The sequence below is a fragment of the Capricornis sumatraensis genome, chromosome 9 (assembly GCF_032405125.1).
Source record: "Capricornis sumatraensis isolate serow.1 chromosome 9, serow.2, whole genome shotgun sequence".
NCBI lineage: Eukaryota > Metazoa > Chordata > Mammalia > Artiodactyla > Bovidae > Capricornis > Capricornis sumatraensis.
This window is the reverse complement of record NC_091077.1, coordinates 107,480,748-107,500,196: the sequence shown is the minus strand read 5'-3', so window position 1 is coordinate 107,500,196 and position 19,449 is coordinate 107,480,748. Positions and strand designations below refer to the sequence as shown.

Here is a 19,449-nt window from a genome sequence, read left to right as displayed (position 1 = left end):
TTGGGTGGCTGGGCTCCGATTGCTCAGCACAGTGTACTGGGGAACTAAAATAGGTGGCATATATTCTGCATTTGGAAAAAAAAAAGGAATTAAAAAATAAAGGGAATTGAAGGTGAGGAAATGGAGATACCCAGTTCTTTACAAAAGGGAAGAGATCCCAGGTGGATTTGGGGCCTAGAAAAGGGTTGTCCTCACCCCTAAAAACCGAGAAGCATGATTGTTTGCTTATAGAATGTTCAAAGAGAAAGTGACTGATAATTAGAGCAAAGGTAAGTGAGATTCTTGAGAAGATGGTCCAGAGCTCAGGAAGAGGGCCTCTGGGATCAGAGAGACTCCTCCATTGTGGTTCGTGGGGAGCTAACAGCTGGTGCTTGGTACTTCTGTAGTCCTGTTGTTCTTTTTTTTTTTTTTAGATCAGAATTCCTTTTGTCACACTATCAGGCCAACTCGGTCCAGCCACAGTGCCCCTCTTCTGGCCTGACGGGTCCTGTGTTAAATGGTGAATGACTCTGTGTGGCATGCTGAGCGCACGCGCCACACAGCACGGATTCTGTGTTTCACAGCTGTGTTGTGATGAATTGTGAGCGAGAGAAACAAATGGTTAAGCAAAATATGTAGCCAAGGATTATATAGTTGAAAGAGTATTAATGACATCATCATTTAGATTCAGAATAATTTCTTATTTTAGTTTTCTTCTTTGAATTTAAAAACCTCATAAATTAATATTTCTTATACTGAATAATTTTCAACCATTTATTTGAGTTTTATGTTAGCTCTCTGAATTATAGCATAATAGTCATTTTGATAGCTGTATAATAAGAAAAAATGTATTTCTTGTAGGTGTATATTGAAATAACAGACACTTTCAAGTACTGTTCTAGGCTTAATCTAAATTATTTGACTTTTAAAAGATTTCTTTTTCAAGGGTTTATTATTACATTTGCAACACAGAGAGGGAACCTATTAAGTGTCGAGCGCATGTTACAGGGAGTGAGGCTCTGAGGAGTGCGCTGGGCTCAGTTGCTCAGGCACATCCGACTCTGCGGCCCCGTGGACAGAAGCCCACCAGGCCCCCGGGCCATGGGATTCCCCAGGCAGGAGCACTGCAGTGGGTTGCCATGCCCTCCTCCAGGGTAGTGAGGAGAGACAACAGCATGTCACGCCCTTGAGAAGTGGCCAGCCTAGGAGGAGGCGAGTGAGTCCCAAGAGTTAGAGGACTCTGCCAGGTACGCCCAGAAAGCAGTGAAGAGAGGCCTGCTGCGCAGAGATGCTTAGCTTGATTTGTACTTAAAAACTGCTTGAGGCTTAATTTCACTGAAACTAAATTATGCACAAGAAAGCATCTACTGTCTTTATGTATTAGACATTAAAACTTTAACAAAATAAGCATATTTTGGTATGCTCATTTCTCTTGTTTTATTAGACTAAATCATAAAAGCATGTTATTGTGAAGTGTAGTTGAGGAGCAGAGATTAAACATTAATGGATTTAAGTATAGAAGGAGATGGTTTCTTTAAAATGTGCTGCTTCTTGTATGTGGGCACTGTCTGCATCTCATTCATAAATGTTTTTATCCCTAAAGTTAAATTTTCACATCACAGTGAATAGAGTTCTAATTAGCTGTTCTTCAAGTTGAGATACATAAATTGTTGTATAACGTTATTTCTCATCTTAAACCCAAACTAAAATGAAACTTTGCTGAGACTATATTATTTAACCTCCTTTTGGTATACCAAAAGGTATTTTTTTGTCAAATAAAATGAATAAGAAGATTCTACCAGTATAATTGTCTTATTTGTAAATTTGAAAGTAGCTTTTGTTCAGTGTTTGCAGCCTTGAAATGCCATTTTTTCTTATGTATTATAATTATTAATTTTTCTCAGTTTGGTCTTTGTGTCCAAGTTTTTGGTGTTTCCATGAGCATTTTCTTTAATGTGTATGTTGTGAACTTTAGCGATTAATTTGTCTTTGGCTTCAAAGATAAGTTAAATTTATTTAATCATAAGATTAATTTATTTTTGGCTTTTCCATGAGCATTTTCTTTATAATGTGTATGTTGTGGACTTTAGCAATTAATTTATCTTTGGCTTCAAAATTTTGCATCATGTTTAGAACGACACTGAGATTTTTGTGGAAATTTCTCTTGTGGTTCTTTTAGTACTTGTGTTTTTTAGAGGCATTGAAGGGAGACGTGCATTTCTGTAAAATAGATCTGGAATTTATTTAAGGTAAATAATGACATCAGAATGTGACGCCCCCCCCCCCGCCCCCACTGTGTGTGCCCAGTGGTCTCAGTGTCATTCATCAAATGGCCTTTTCCCCTGTTGTTTTGAAATACTTTCACTTTTCTTATCTTCTTCATCTGTGTCATTGATTTGCCTATCCGTTTCTGTTAGCTTATTTTCTAGTGGATGCATGACTAATGATAAACAATAAAGTCATAAGTAAAAGGAAGGTCTGTAAGGAGAATGAGCAGAATGCTGCATCAGCAGCGACTGGTGAGCTGCTTGAAATGAGTGGTCACGACAGGCTTCCCTTGAAGCAGCGACATTGCTTGGTCTGAGCAGCATGCATCTGGTGGACGGCGTTTCACGTGGAGGGGGTGTCGGCGAGGCTGGCTGAGCTCCCCAGCTCCGGGAGGAGAGCGCGCAGCGGGAGAGCAGTGCAGGTGGGGGCGGCGAGCCCAGGGCCGGCTCCTGCTTTGCAGGGTTAGTAGGCCAGGCCGAGCAGTGTGGCCGTACTGTGACTGAGGGGAGCTACTCGAGATCGGGATGTAGCCGTTCAGATAGTGAGAGTGCAGATGATGTATACCGAGTAAACGGGTTCACATCTGAACAAGGCAGATTTCTTAGACTCATGTAAGTACCAAGAATTTAGAATTTAAGTGAAGTTTCTACTTGCACTAAAGAGAGCTCTTTAAAGAAAAAATTTATGATATGTTTTAAAGTAATAATATCTTTTCTTCCATGAAAATGTTTGTAATAGGGAACAAACATCCTTGGAAGAGGGAGAAATTCCTTGGTTACAGTACAGTGAAGTCAATGAGAGCAGCAGTGATGAAGGGAATGAGCCCGCTAACGAATTTGCACAGCCAGAAGCTTTCATGTTGGATGGTAACAACAACCTTGAGGATGACTCCAGCGTGAGTGAAGACTTGGATGTGGACTGGAGGTATGTAGCACAGCGTGCGTGCCATGCTCACCGTTCACTGCGTAGAATTCGTTCATGACTCTAAATTATGAAGACTGGATCTCTGACACTAGGGAATATTTCGATTTTTCTCATCTGTCAGTCTTCCTCTCCTTCCAAGCTCATTTCAGATATTGCTTCCTACATGAACTCTAGTCATTGACCTCTTCCTTCTTTGACCATTAACTCTACAGATGCTTACCTTGTATCCTAGTTATTCACATACTTGTTTGAGATTTCTGACTTTTAAATTTGGTGTTAAAAATTTTTTTTCATGATAAATTATATTGTGTGTGCTGATCCCCTTAATATAGCACTTAATATAATCCTGTAAAAAATAAAAGTCCATGATGAATACTACTTGAAGAATTTCAAAACCTGTGATTGAATCAGAAGAATCAAGACTATAATTTTCCTTCTGTATTTGCAAAATACAGTTGTATATTCCCAGAGATGTTGAATGGATTAAATTTACTTCATGCTGCAAAGAATAGTGAGCTTCAAATAAAAGTAACATGTACATTAAATGGATTATAGAATTGTTACTGCTTGTGATAGAATGATCAGAATTTATCTATTTTGGTTTATAAACTTAGACTTTTTTTTCAAGTGTGCACAGCCCTCCGTGAATAATTACTGAGATGTAGAGAGAATGTTTGTTCCAGCTACTCTGTTTTTGTTACTTTTTCTGGAAAAAATTATGGCTTGATACTACCCTTATTTTCTTCTCTGCACAGATATATTTTTAAGAATTTGTCTTATTTTTCCAGTTAAAATTCCGTTACAGAAAATTTAGAAAAATAAAGGTAAGAAAAACTCATTCAGACCCCTGGTGATATATTTTTAAGGCCTCCTTTGTGTCTTCAGTTTCTCTTTCTGAATATTTTTTCTTTGTACTTCTCTAAATTTTTCCAGACACGAAACACAGTGTCTCCGTGATTCTCCTTGCTGACCCGTTCCTCCCTCCCGAGGGGAAGAGTCAGAGCAGATCTTAGTGACCCTGTTACTGAAGCAGAAGTGGGATTTCTTCACAGCCACACAGTTAGTTTGTAATGCATACTGCAGGCTCTCTTCTGAGACCTGTTTTCTGTCTTCCCAAGCATAATGGAATCAGTGGCCTCACCTGGTCCTCGTCTGGGTGACCTTGAACACCGCCTTTGTTTCTCCCCTCCTTCAGGCCTGCCCACTCCCCTCTTACTGAGCTTGTTCATTCTGACTTTTTTCCTGATGACATGATGCACCGTCGTTTCTGACAGTGCTCAGCAGGATTGTATACTCAGCATCATCTCTGCATGTTGGGAGACACTTAGGGTTTCATATGAGAAATACTGTATAAACACTCCACCCTACAGAAGCACGAAAATTTACTTGATTATTTCCTTATTGAAATAGTGCAGTAAATTTTTCACCCATAAAACTTGATCTGTACATCAGATTGTTTCTCTAGGACAGATTAATAAGAGATGGTATTACTAATGTGATATTTTTTAAGATCTTGATGTATATATTTCTAAATAACCTTCAAAAAAGGCTTCCCGTAAAAATTTGAAGAAATGATTGAGGTCTTTATTGAATGAATTTTAACTTAAATTTGAAAGCTTCCAATTCATTGATGATTGTTCTGGATATGGCTGTTGTATTAAGCTTGTAAAGACATTACTGATTGCTCCCCAAGTTGTGAAGCTTCAAAGTAGTTTGTTTTTTTCTAATATGGAAACCAATTTTTAGCCTTGATTTTTAAGACAAAATTTATGAAATTACTGTTCTGAATTTTGTCTAAATATGGCAACGCCTCATTATTTGCTTTGGTGGTATTCTGTTTGATTTATGTGGTAGTAGCTAAATGTTGATAAGGTAAAAATATGGTTTGATTTTCACATTAAAATAGCATGTCATTTTGGCATCTTAAAGGAATGCCCATGGTGAACAGCAGCAATTCTTATGTGACTCCAAAATTTAACGCTTTTTTTTTTCTTTTCAGTTTTGCCTCTGCATAGAAAAAAAAAAATTAAAGTCTTTGGTTTTTTATTTTAGCTTAAAGGAAAATGGAAAAAATCCTCTATCAAAAGTTGGCTTGCTTTTTTGTTTTCATTAAGTCACAGAAATGCTATAGGATAACCAGAGACTATTTCATGGATTTGTATGGTAGGAGTTGATGTGCAAAAAACATAGATTTTAGATTTAGACACATCCCAAATGTACCATTTATTTATTCTTTGATAACAACTTAAGTTTCCTCTTGGTTAGAAATTGAGTTACCATTATTATTTTTTAATAATTATCAGCCTAATAAGAAATTGGGATGATAATACTTAACCTAATTAGATTGTGAGAAATTAATTCTTTATGGCTATAATCATGGTTTAAGAGTAGAATTTTTAAAACTCTTGAAATTATTTCAGACTTACAGAAAAATGGCAGACAGTAGTACAGAAAATTCCCATATACCTTTCACTAAGATTCTGTAAATATTAACATTTACCATGTTCATGTTGCCATTCTTTCCTTTATTTATATTTTTTTCTGACGCATTTAGTAATGATTGCCTCTTTACTTAGAAATCACCTAGAATGAATTTCATTAAAATGGGAAGATTTTCATATACAGTAAAATTATAAAAATCAGAAAATCAATACTGATACAAGTACTATTCTAATCTACAGAGCTATTCAGATATCTGTAATTGTCCCACTAATGCCATTAGAGATTTTTTTTCTGATGCAGTCCAAGATATATTAGTTAACACGTTTTCTTTAGTTTCTTTTAATCTGAAACATTTCCTTGGTCTTAGTTTTTTATGAATTTGGTATTTTTAAAAGTACAAGCTGCTTATTTTGTAGAATGACTTGTCGGGAGCCACATTAGGCGTTACTGACAAAATGGAGGCATGGCCCCCAACCCCCTCTCCTCACCCCACAGGCTCGGTCCCAGGATGAACGAGTTAGCTCTTGTGATTCTGACTTGTTTCTTCCTTTCTTCAGTTGAGTTGGCTGGAAAGAATGTTAAGGTGCTTATTGTTCTTGAGAGAAGCATGAGAAAGCACAAAGCCTTCTGCAGTTGTGCCCAGAAAATAATCTATAAAGTAACCATTGACATTTGTTCAAGGATCTTTACAAAGAATGTCCCAGGGTGAGCATGTAGGCCGCAGCTTGAGGCCACGGGAAGGATTGTTATCTGAGACCTGTTTCTGAGGGAAATGTTTATGGCAAAGAAGTTTGTTGAGCTTAGGGTTTAGGAATAATTAGGAATAGCTAGAAGCCTTTTTAGGAGATAGTGAGCTTAGGATCCTAGGGGCAAGCAGGATTAGAAAGATAAGAAATGAACTGAGGAGTGTGGTAGGCAGCCCAGACATAGCATGCAGTGTACTCACAAGGAAACACGATTCTGAGAGAACTGCTGAAGCAGGAGCTCTGCTTGAAGGGCAACAAGGAGACAACAGTCTGGGTGAAGGGGAACTGAAAATGTCAAACCTCTGACCTGATGCTTTTGTCAAAGGATAAAAGAAGACCTGATGCTTGAAATAAACGTGTAGCCCCGCGCCTCGAGTCAGAGGCTGCATCATTCCCCGCCGACACCGCTCATCCCTTCAGGCTGGTCCCCTGGCTGCTGGAGCTGAACTCCAGCAATGTCTCTTAGGTTAATTTTGTCTGATGGCATGGTTAGGTGTGAGTTAGATGGCGTTAGCAGGCAGACCATAGGAGCAGGGTTCTGTTCTCAGTGCGTGTCAGGAGGCACATGGTGTCAAGCCGTCCCATGAGGACATTGATTCTGATCACTCTGTGAAGGTACTGCCTCTCAGAGTTCACCCCTGCACAGTTCCCATTTTTACCATTGAGTGGGAAGATAACCTGTCTCCTCTCAAGCTGCTGTGTTAGTGTCTGTGGTGCTTCTCGTCTGAGGCAGTTATTACCAGGGTTTTTACCAAGTGAACAATACTGGAATGTTTAATGTTCACTGGTCGTTCTTCAGTTACCAGGGTACAACCAAATTATGCTCTGAGTGTCTAGGTTTGTTTAGCTTAGACAAGAAAAGAATTTTATGGGATGCTGGATTCCATCACTTGAAAGAGTAAGGGGACATAGTTTGTGTTGCTTCAGCAGGCAGAGCTCGAGCACTGAACTCGTACATTTCAAACTTGGAATGTGGGCTCTCCTCTGCCACGCACGCCTGCTTAGAGAGCAGTGTGTGTCCTGCGTGCAGAGAGCGGCTCTGCTGCTTCCTGAATGCCTGATCTGGTGCCATCTCTGCACAGCACCTGTGTGCACTTACTCATCTAATTTGTTTTATAAATAAACAGTAACAACCCAATAAAAATTTCATATTGTTTAACAATAATTCAGTTAAATGTGACATTAAATTCCTATCTGTCTGACTCCAAGATTCTTCCTCTCTGACCTGTATCCCACTGATAGATGAAGGAGTTAACAGTGCGGTTGGATTCAGTAATCTAAGGTTTAATTCTAATTCTAAAATCTGTGATTGTGTGAAAATGCCCGTTCCTTTCGTACTGTATGATGTCTGCTGATTTTTAGATACTACTAAGCTGTAGTATAGTCTTCATAGAAATACTTTAGATCTCTGGGCCATAGCTCTGTAATTTTAATGGAGGCACCGAGGCACATCGTAACTGTTTTGAGCTATTAGCATAAGTGCCTGGGTGTTATTGACTGTGATACTCAGTTTCTGATAGGAATGTGGAGGTCAACAGAAGCTTGTCTTTAACTAGACAAAGTAAGCCCATTTTTGGAGATGTTGAATTCGAGGTGGTAGGAGTTCATTGAGGTAAAGCGCCCCACAGAAAATTAAAAATATAGGTCAAGAACTCAAGAGAGAGTTTGTATTAGGTAAAGGCTTAGGAATTGTCTGCAGAAAGGATAATTGAGGAGATGGAATTCCAGCAGAACAAGATTTAGAAAGATGACGGAGGATATCTTATATTTTCTGAACCTTTAAGTATTTAGTATTTCCAAGTCTAGAGGAAAGGGAGGAATCTGTGTATATATAAAGGTGGAGGGGAGAAGATGAGAACCAGATTAAGACATAATATTTTCTTCCAAGTGGCTTACAACCTTCAGAGTAATAGAAGTGAGCAGTTAGGAGCTCAGATCTTTTTCAGACTGAAAAAGTCCTTAGAAAAATAGAAGAGAAATTAATGAGAAAAACTTGAGAAAATAAAGTATTCTTAAGCCAGAGCGATTAAGCAGTGCAAGGTAAGAGAAGAAAAAGAGGCTTTGACCAGTGATAGACTTAGAGCAGAGGGAGCAGTTCTTACCATGCTCTCACCAAAGTTCACGTTGGAAACCGAAATTAAGGGGAAAGACACGGGAAGGAATTAGTAGATAAGAAGTGTTGCCTTTATCCCAGCCATACACGGTTCCCAGAACTAGAACTAGAAACAGCAGAGGATTTTCTTACGAACTTTGTGCAGTGAGCGTGGCAGCCTGTTAGGGATGGCAATGGCATCTTAACTCCTTACACCTAGCGTTTAATTTCCTGTTGGGTTCTTCTCGCCCCTCACCCCGTAAGATTATACTAAAATATTTTAAGGTTTTCTGCTTGTGTGCTTATTGGCTTCCCAGTATGCTAGTGTGTAATTATGTCTTCACCATTCAGGTTTCCCAAATCACGGTTGTACTTTTTTTTCCCCCAGCTTGTTTGATGGCTTCGCAGATGGACTCGGAGTTGCTGAAGCTATTTCTTATGTGGATCCTCAGTTCCTCACTTACATGGCGCTGGAAGAGCGCTTAGCCCAGGCTATGGAGGTATTTTAGTGCTCTGGTACCTATATATGGCTGGTGGGATGCACAGTGATAAAAATGAAAGATTTTTCTAAACTGCTTTCAAGAAAAGGTGAATAATTTTCTTGCCAGTATAATAGCAGTTACTGAGTAGTGGTTCAGGGTATATATAAATTATACTTGACATCCTGCCCATTTGCCTGAAATTACAGTATTTTCCAGTATCTACTGCAGAGTATAGTATTTGTTTTTTTACATTTAGGAAATACACTTCCTCTATTGAATTATACAGGTCTGTGAATCTGAATATTTTTTATACACGTACACACAAGTATCTTTGTTAAATGAAATTAAAGATATCTAAAGATATATTTCAGATTACTTCCCTTTTTTGGTTCGTATGGCTTCTGAATCTATGTAGCTGCTGAATGCGGTTGGAAAATTTACTCCCCCTCATCCCCACACATGTACACAGGTTCATAAACATGGACATTGGGTGCCTGTTTGTCTTGCCTTCTTTGCTTTGTTTGACCAAAACACAAATAGCTTCTTCAAAATTGTATTTGCCTGTGGTCGAAAGCCCAGGCTTTTTCACGTTTGGGAACTTGCATTGCACCAGTGGATGGTGTTGTTAAGAAGTCTTTTCATCACTGTCTCCGTGGTGATTTCCAGTGGAGGAGTGGTAATAAGATGAATGAGTCAAAAGTAAAAGAAGGAAACAGAACGAGAGGACTTTCAGGGACACTGTAATGGTATCTTACCTTGAAACCCCGTGAGATTAGATTTGTAAAGTAGGAAACAGAGACAGACCTCCTTACCTACACGTGCGTGTGCACATGTAGGTCACCTCTGCCTCAGCGTCACTGAGGCGTGTGTCATCCTCCACGGAGATCATTGCTCTCAGTTACTCTTCATAGTGTATGTTTTTCTCAGAGTGGCTACAGGAGAAATATTATATTGTGGTGATTGTTTTGAAATGTATAGAAATCCCCAGTCACTATGTTGGTAGTGTACTAATGAACTAATACACTGTTGTAGGTCGATTATACATTGAAAACAAACAAACTCAGGAAAAGAGATGACGTTTGTGGTTACTAGAGGCAAGGGGTTGTGGGGAAGCAGGGATTGGATGAAAGCGGTCAGAAGCATAGACTCCCAGTTATGCGATGAATGCGGAGAAGACGATGGCACCCCACTCCAGTACTCTTGCCTGGAAAATCCCACGGATGGAGGAGCCTGGTGAGCTGCCATCTGCGGGGCCGCACAGAGTCGGACACGACTGGCGCGCCTTAGCAGCAGCAGCAGCAGCACACAGTAGATGCCTGCTGGAGATGGATGTGCAACGTGGTGGGTGTAGGTGACGCTGCGTATAGTGACCGCATGTGTGAAAACTGTGAAGAGGGTCAATCTTAAGACTTCTCATCACAAGGAAATAATTTTTTTCTGTTTAATTTTTCATCTGTTGAGATGATGGGTGTTGACTAGACTTGTTGGGATAATGGTTTCATAGTGTTATCTATGTCAAATCATCATGCTATATATATCAAATTTACATGGTACTGTATATCAATTATATTGCAGTAGAACTGGGAGGGGGGGAAATACTGTATACTAGAAGAAAAGTTAGAACGTCATGAGACAGAATTATACATTCTTAGGGCTTTTCCCAGGTTATATAACTTGCCTTGCCAAATTCTGACACGAAAACTGTGGTGCAGCATGATAACCTGCATCAGAAATAGAATGTGTAAAGGTTAAAGATTACGAACTTCCTTGGGTCAAACAAATTTTAAGTGACCACACAGATACGTCAGTGTTAGAGTCTGGTTTTGCAGTGCTTAGATAGTTTTTCCCATTATGCTAGTGGCTTATGGTCTCCTATGATGTGGTAATATCTTTAGAAAGACGTTTTGAAAATTAAAAACTTCATTATTTGCTATTAATGAGAAATGTGACATTTGGCATCTTAAAAGAGCTAGAGAGGCTTGTCCCGAGGGTCATGCTGGGTAAAGGCAGTAGCTGCGTGGCAAAGACCCGAGCAGGAAAGAGCCTCGCACGCCCAGGGAGCTTAGACTCTCTCACTGCTGCCCTCCGTTCCCAGGGAGGCCCCGTGGCTGCGCACTCTCAGTCGTTCTTACCCATCAGGTTAGCGGCGTTAAGTGTCTCCCTTCCCCACAGCATACCCGCTGCTTCAGATTGAGTGCTCAGCTTTATTTTATTTGGATTTGACTGAGACGTGTTTCACTCCTAGGGAACCAGTACAGTTCCTTCTTCCTGTCAGTCTTGGGAAATCTTTATTTTCCTTGGTCTAGCATGCACTTACTTAATCATTTTGGAAAATGAACTGAAATAATTTACAATTGAGGATTTTTCCTTTTAGTTTTAACACTAACATTTTGTAAATAAGTGAAAAACAGGTATGAATAATAAGCAAACTGAGCGCTTTGCTTTTGTTTTTTTTTTTCTTAGCAACCGTCTCTTTTTGGCAGTGGTGGTTTTCATTTCTGTTATCCTTCCAATACTAGACTGACCTTTCTTTTTGCGTAGTTGCTGTTGGTTAATACACTGGCAATAAACATTTGCCTCATATCTTTCTCAGATTTGAGTGAGAAATAGGGCAAAATACTTAAGGTTTTTACCTGTTTGACACAGTGTTATTAAAACTTTTTACTTAGTCTCCCCCAAATTTAAGTTTTCCTTTGTACGTCTTGACATTGACATCTAAAGACTTTTAGCATAAAACCTAAGTAATATTATTTAACCTATTATACCAGTTTGCAGTAAAAATATCTTCAGCAATTTAAATGTAAAAAAAAAAACCTGGTGTAGATTGAGTTAAAGTTGTTTGTGGTATCTATTGATAAAGAACAAACTTACAAATTTTATATATAATTACTTAAACATAAAGTAAACTTTCATTAGAAATGCATCTCTTAATGACAGAGGCTTTTTTTTCCTTCCTGATTGAGTGAATTTATTTGTAGAGGGAGACACAAGTCAGCATGAACTTTATTTCTGCTTTTCATCTTTATGAATGAAGGTTGGGAAACCTTATTCAGATAAATCAATTGGTAGGGATGGAAGGAGTTTATCATAACATTATCACTGAATTCTTCTGAGGTATTTGCCAAAATCCCCAAAACTTGTTGAGAGCCTCCTTCAGTTTTTTTTGAAAGTGGAAGATGGGAAGTCCTCCACAGAGGTTTGTTATTCAGTCATTACAGCTCAGCTTGGCCCCAGTCTTTGAGATTGCCCCTCTGAATGGGAAAGAAGAATGCTTTTATTTATAAAGTGGAGAAAGAGGAGCGTATAAAAAGGAATGCGGAGTAGGAGAGCCAGCATGATCCTGTGATAGGAGGTGCGTTGTTAGGCAGATTCCTTTGAAGAGAGATTACATAAGAAAGTTAATGGAAGTTTGGTCTTTTCAAGGCTCCATACCCGTAAGCCCCGAGGAAACCCCTCACATATTTACAGAGCACTGCGTATACACTGGGGTGCAGGCCTTAGAAAGATAGTAAGTGGGATGAGCACATAGGCTTTTGAGTCAGAGTGATTCTTGCAGGCAGTGTGACCTTGGATAGTTGACTTATCCTCTTTAAGTTGTAGGTCCTCATCTACAAAATGGGGAAAACAAAGTTTTCCACTTAGCAAGGTATCTGGTGTCGTCATAAGCTCTCCGTAAATGGCTCTATTCAAAGATGCCTTCAGATTATCAGCTAGCCAAGTGGTAATCGTCTAACATCATGAATTAGTGGTAATCACTAATCTGGAATTAGTGGTCATTCAAAGTCCGTAATAAATCATTTGGTGTAAGTCTTCATTCTTTAAAAGCTAAATTATTTTATTCTTTAGAAACTAGATTCTGTGCTGACAAAGGATTGTGCTGCTTTAAGGCTGTTTAGGCCATCTAGTTGTCTTTCTGACACTTGGGCTAACATCTGAATATATATTGTACTAAGGTGTAGACAGGTTTTTACGGATTTTCGTAGCAGTGGCTGTAAAGTGGTCTTTCTTGCACTTGTTGCTTATAAGTGACCCCAGATCATCTTACATATATGTAAGTGCCAAGATAATAAGTTAATTTTACCTATATTGAAATTAACAGATGAGTTCTTACAGAGTTTACCTTGAGAAGTACATAGGGAATTGAAGGGCATTCATGATTGCAGCTGTAGTTAACTCATGAGAAAGAAAGGAGAAGTAACAGGCTCTTACTTTCCATTTCCCTGTCTCTTTATGGGAAAGTTTTACTGTAAAGAGAGCTCATAAACAAACAGAAGGGATTCTATTATAGGGAGATCCATTTGGGGAGGGTATTCTAGGCTAACTCTGCTTTAATACACGTTTGTGTCCCTGGGCTCATTATTCCTTTTTGATGACTGCAATATGTAGTGCTGATAAATACCTGAAATTTCAACATATGTAAAAATCACTGTAACAAGGGATCAGAATGAAAAGGGCGTGTTCGGTAATAAAGATCGTGCTATAGAGTATGGAGCAAGCACACGCAAGGAGCAGCCGCCACCAGGCCCACCTGAGGAAGGGCCCGCACTGTGCTCCGTGGCTGGGGTCCACACCTTGGTGGAGATGGCACAGCCGTGGCTCAGTGAATGGCAGAGAGGGCGCTGCGGTCCTCGGCTGGCAGAACTTGGGGCAGACCAGCCCTGGAGGGTGATGTCTGCCTGGAACGCTGTGTCCGCGGTGGGGCTGGGGAAGCCTACTGGCCGCGTGCCCTGCAAGAGCTGGGTGCTAGAGAAGCTGTGTGCACTGCAGGAGTCGGCTGTTTGTGCCACAGAAGCTGGTTGGGCTTCTCACGAGGATCGGGAGCAAAGTCCTTTCCCTGCTGCTCCGTCTCTTGAGTAGTCTCTGTGAACAAAGCTTGGCATCATGATAGCTGTCAGGAGGGAAAATATTTAACGGCCCAAATCCATTTTCACAGAGCTTATTAAAGTAGTGAATTTAGATCTGAGAAGTGAGAATTGGTCATTGGAACAGTCCATATATCTTTGACTGCTTAGAGTCTGTATACCCCTTTCAACAAACATTTGAGCTCCCATCCAATACACAACAGTTACGTTTCTGTCTAACAAGATACAACAGAAGTTTTCACTCTTTCCCCTGATGAGCAGATGCAGAGCCCCAAGAGTCACTGCATTCATTGCTGGCAATGTTAATGACTCCACAAGCCAAGGCAGTCGTACTGAATGTTCTTTTCCGTAAAGATTAAACTGTAAAGTTGACTTCTGTATAAAATAAAAATGGGAAGGATGGAAAGAATGGTTAGATGCAGATGAACGTAAACATACACCAAGCAGATGGAGCGTCTGCAGAGCCGCTGGCCCCCGTTTCCATGCTTGGCCACGGGCTGTAATTGGCAGCTGCCGTGTCCTTCCCCCTTGTTTTCCCCGTCCTCAGCGAGGGTCTGCCTGGTTAGGGTTCTTTCCTTGGTGGTGGGACCCAAGCCTGCGGCTCTCTGGAGCCTGGTGTCCTCAGTCACCTTGCCTTTTCTGGCTGCTGTCGTCTTCTGGTGACTTTACTGTTGGAGATAGAAGTACTAAGAGATGTGGGCCCTGCACGCAGTTATCCCTCTACAGGATGTTCAAGGAGAGGAAAGTGGTTTGTGGATGGTCAGCCGCTCCTGCTGGTAAAGGAGACTCGAGTGGCATAGGGATTCAAAACAGTTGCATCTGAATTCAACCACAAATCCTCATTCTGAGCTTTAGGATCCTGTTTTTAACCAGTTAGTGGTATAATATCTGAGAAACTTGACTAGACTTAGAATTAATTTAAAATGTATGTTTGATTTTTAGAAATAAGAGATTTTTTTCCAGGGCTATCATGGGCACACTCTGGTTCTCATCCTGTGCTTCCCTTTGGAAGTTAGTGGGCCCAGGTTTGTCCTTTTCCCCTTGTTGGCCTGCAGGGACACTCGGAAGGGCCCCTCACACGTCAGTTTTTGCAGTTGCCGTCACTGCCGTGAGGTCGGGTGGGGCGGGCAGCTGGGCTCCCCAGGCGCGCGCTTCAGTCGGCACGTGGCTGCGTTTCGCCACAGACAGTGCAGTTCTGACGCTGCAGCCTGTGCCTCGAGGGCCTCCCACTCCAGGCAGTGAGGCGCTCAGCACTGAGCTCATGCCGAAAGATCCCGCCACACAGTCCGTTCTTCCTTCACGGGATCGCGCCTGACACCAGTTCTTTGTGTGTCTGGGCTCAGCCGCAGGAAAGGAAACAGGAGTTTGAGCAGGATAAGAAATCCTAACTACAGTTAGGCTGTGTGTGTACCCGACTGTTTTCAACTCTGTGGCCCCATGGACTGCAGCCCGCCCGGCTCCTCCGTCCATGTGATTTCCCAGGCAAGAATCCTGGAGTGGGTTGCCCTGCCCTTCTCTGGGGGATCTTCCTGAGCCAGGGATCGAACCCGCTTCTCCTGTGTCTCTTCACTGTGCCTCATGGGAGGCCCGAGTAAAGTGAGTTCGGAAGAATATAGCAGTAGCAGATTTAAGGGATAGCCTTAGGGCTGAGACGAAGCACTCTGCCTCTCTGCCCACAGGGTTAGGATGCAGACGGTGCTGAAGAGGACGCAGCCGTGGTTCTTAGACAAGTGTTTGTACTGCTAGGCTGCCAGAACTTGCTGGAAATACGCCCTCTGGTTTTTGGCAAAAATCTGGCTTTGGAGTGCTGGAGAAGCTGTTCCCAGGGAAGTGACTAACTGGAAGCACTCCTACGATAAAGCCACCCAAGGTGGGTGCCGGGGAGGCTGCTGGCGCCTCGCCCTGCAGCTGTGAGGCACGGGGAGAGTGCGTGGGCTTCTCGAGCCAGACTCTAGGGAAGCCGCTCACTGGAGGCCCTGTGGGTAGAGACAGGAAGGCCTCCTCCCCGCTGGGGGCAAGCCCGCTGGAACCAAGCAGCAGGCCTTCCCTCCGGTCTCTCCAGCGCCCTCTACTGCCTGAGCCTGAGGCAGAGGAAGGACGCCTAACAGGCCCAGACCCGTTCCACAGCCTGGAAAGAAGGCGCATCTGGCGCTGAGAGGCAGGGGCCCTGCCGCTGGCGCACTGGGCTGCTGTCTGCAGGTCTGTCTGCAAGTCCAGCGTCAGACTAGGGTTCACGGTTAATAACCGTGTTTATTAACTTCTACAGAAAACCTGTCTTTGCCATTTCCTTTTTCAGTCCTGACTTTGCTTTGGCCCTATGCTCTGTTGTAAGTCTTCTCAAATTCTTTTTGGAAAGGTGGTTGTTGAAATACGTAGGCTAGATTATGAGGAGTATACAAAAGACTGTGTTTACCATCCAAGGCAACACAGTGTTAACCATCAGGCAGAATCCTATTCCTACCTAGAAAGCCTAGTTTATTTTGTATTGTGGTAACAGGCCTGTAATGTGAAATTTACCATTCTAGCCATTTTAAGTAAATAGTTAAGAGGCATTAAGTACATAAACAGGAACCACATCCCTGCTCTTCTCATTCTGTGGCAGCCTTCATTCTCCTGTCTGCCCTATGGATTTTACTGCTTTAGGTACCTCGTATCAGTGCAGTGCAGTCGCTCAGTCGTGTCTGACTCTTTGCGACCCCATGAATCGCAGCACGCCAGGCCTGCCTGTCCATCACCAACTCCCGGACTTCACTCAGACTCATGTCCATCAAGTCAGAGATGCCATCCAGCCATCTCATCCTGGGTCGTCCCCTTCTCCTCCTGCCCCCAATCCTTCCCAGCATCAGAGTCTTTTCCAATGAGTCAACTCTTCGCATGAGGTGGCCAAAGTACTGGAGCTTCAGCTTTAGCACCATTCCTTCCAAAGAAATCCCAGGGTTGATCTCCTTCAGAATGGACTGGTTGGATCTCCTTGCAGTCCAAGGGACTCTCAAGAGTCTTCTCCAACACCACAGTTCAAAAGCATCAATTCTTTGGTGCTCAGCCTTCTTCACAGTCCAACTCTCACATCCATACATGACCAAAGGAAAAACCATAGCCTTGACTAGACTGACTTTAGTCAGCAAAGTAGTGTCTCTGCTTTTGAATATGCTATCTAGGTTGGTCATAACTTTTCTTCCAAGGAGTAAGCGTCTTTTAATTTCGTGGCTGCAGTCACCATCTGCAGTGATTTTGGAGCCCCCCAAAATAAAGTCTGACAGTGTTTCCACTGTTTCCCCATCTATTTCTCATGAAGTGATGGGACTGGATGCCATGATCTTCATTTTCTGAATGTTGAGCTTTAAGCCAACTTTCTCACTCTCCTCTTTCACTTTCATCAAGAGGCTTTTTAGTTCCTCTTCACTTTCTGCCATAAGGGTGGTGTCATCTGCATATCTGAGGTTATTGATATTTTTCCCAGCAATCTTGATTCCAGCTTGGGCTTCATCCAGCCCAGCGTTTCTCATGATGTACTCTGCAGAGACGTTAAATAAGCAGGGTGACAATATGCAGCCTTGATGTACTCCTTTTCCTATTTGGAACCAGTCTGTTGTTCCATGTCCAGTTCTAACTGTTGCTTCCTGACCTACAGGAAGATTTCTCAAGAGGCAGGTCAGGTGGTCTAGTATTTCCATCTCTTGAAGAATTTTCCACAGTTTATTGTGATCCACACAGTAAAAGGCTTTGGCATCATCAATAAAGCAGATGTTTTTCTGGAACTCTCGGTTTTTCCATGATCCAGCGGATGCTGGCAATTTGATCTCTGGTTCCTCTGCCTTTTCTAAAACCAGCTTGAACATCAGGAAGTTCACGGCTCACATATTGCTGAAGCCTGGCTTGGAGAATTTTGGACATTACTTTACTAGCATGTGAGATGGGTGCAACTGTGTGGTAGTTTGAGAATTCTTTGGCATTGCCTTTCTTTGGGATTGGAATGAAAACTGACATTTTCCAGTCCTGTGGCTGGAAAAGCCATGCCCTCCTCCATGGACCATCCTGACCCAGGGGCTTGACCACTAGCAGAAGCCCTATGGTCCGCCTTAAACCTACACAGCCTCGTATCAGGGATACAGCATCTCTCCGTCTGCGATTGGCCTGTTTCACCTTGCAGTGTCTTCAGCGTTCCCCCTTGTTTTAGCGTGTGTCAGAACTCCCTTATTTTTCAAGGCTGAATTGTACTCCACTGCTTGTATGTACCACATTGTTCCAGCTTTATTGGGATATAAGTGACATGTAACATTGTGTAGGTTTAAGGCAGACCGCGAGGCTTCCCGGGCGGTGCTGTAAAGTCCCTGGGTCAGGAGGGTCCCTGGAGGAGGGCCTGGCAACACACTGCAGTGTCCTCGCCTGGAGAATCCCAGGGACAGAGGAGCCTGGCAGGCTGCAGTCCACGGGGCTGCACAGTCTGACACGACTGAAGCGAGTTGGCACACAAGCGTACCAGGCGCACAGTATGTTGGTTTGATACACTTGTGATTATCACAGGAGAGTTGCTACCCTCCGTCAGCTCACGTAACTACCGTTTCTGTCTTGTGAGAGCATCTGAGACTCGCTCCCTCTCCTGACTTCAGGCACACAGTGCAGCTTTGTCACCTGCGGTCAGCTTGCCGCCCTGGATGCCCAGCCCTGGCTTGCCTTGCGCCTGGAAGCCTGCTGTTTCCGCCCTCGTGCACCAGTCTCTGCTCCGTGTCAGGCTGACTCTTGGTGAGTGGTGTAGGGCGGCTGTTGCTCAGTCACTGAGCCGTGTCTGACTCTTTACAGCCCCTGGACCACAGCACACCTGGCTTCCCTGTCTTATACCTTCGCCCACAGCTTGTTCAGACTCAGCCCATTGAGCCGGTGGTGCCCTCCAACCGTCTCCTCCTCTGGCGTCCCCTTCTCCTCCCACCTTCAGTCTTGCCCAGCATCAGGGTGTTTTCCAGTGAGTCGGCTCTTCACATCAGCTGGCCAGAGTACTGGAGCTTCAGCTTCAGCATCAGTCCTTCAGTGAATATTTAGGGTTGGTTTCCCTTAGGATGGACTGGTTGGATCTCCTTGCAGTCTGCAGTACTCTCAAGAGTCTTCTCAAGCACCACAGTCCAGAGGCGTCCGTCACTCTTAGGGATTCAGCTTTACGCACGTGATGCTCCATCTGCATGTGATGTCTCGGTCCTCCCAGTACCGCTTGTTGAGGAGATTGTCCTTTCCCCATTGAGCAGCCCTGGCTCCTTTATCAGGTCCTGTATTTTCCAGGGTTTATTTCTAGGTTCTTGATTCTGTTCCACTGTTGTGTGTGTCTATATTTTTCCAGTTCCATACTGTTTTAATCACTATGCTTTATAGTACCAGGAAATGTGATGCCTTCAGCTTTGTTCTTTGCTTTGGCTATTCACGATCAGGGTCTTTTGTGGTTCTATACAAATTTTAATGTAAAGTTAGGTTGCCTGAATAATTTTTTTTTTTTTTAATGTAGACTTTTTTTGTTACAAACTTTCCTCTTAGATCTGTTTTTGCTTCATCCTGTAAGTTTTGGCATACTGAACATGTGAACAACCCATTGGTTGTTAGAAGTGTTTTGTTTAATTCCACGTAGTTACGAATTTTCCAGTTTCTTCCTGTTGTTGATTTTTTATTTC

General features: G+C 42.5%; 1 protein-coding gene across 2 annotated transcripts in view; it reads left to right on the top strand.

The window, feature by feature from the left end:
- Positions 1–19,449, top strand: part of PJA2 (praja ring finger ubiquitin ligase 2) — a 79,048-nt gene that overhangs the window by 50,609 nt on the left and 8,990 nt on the right. For both annotated transcript variants that reach the window (XM_068979709.1, XM_068979710.1), the window contains 2 exons: positions 2,986–3,171; positions 8,840–8,951. In XM_068979709.1, coding sequence (XP_068835810.1) covers positions 2,986–3,171; positions 8,840–8,951 — 298 coding nt within the window. The remainder of the gene's footprint in view (positions 1–2,985; positions 3,172–8,839; positions 8,952–19,449) is intronic.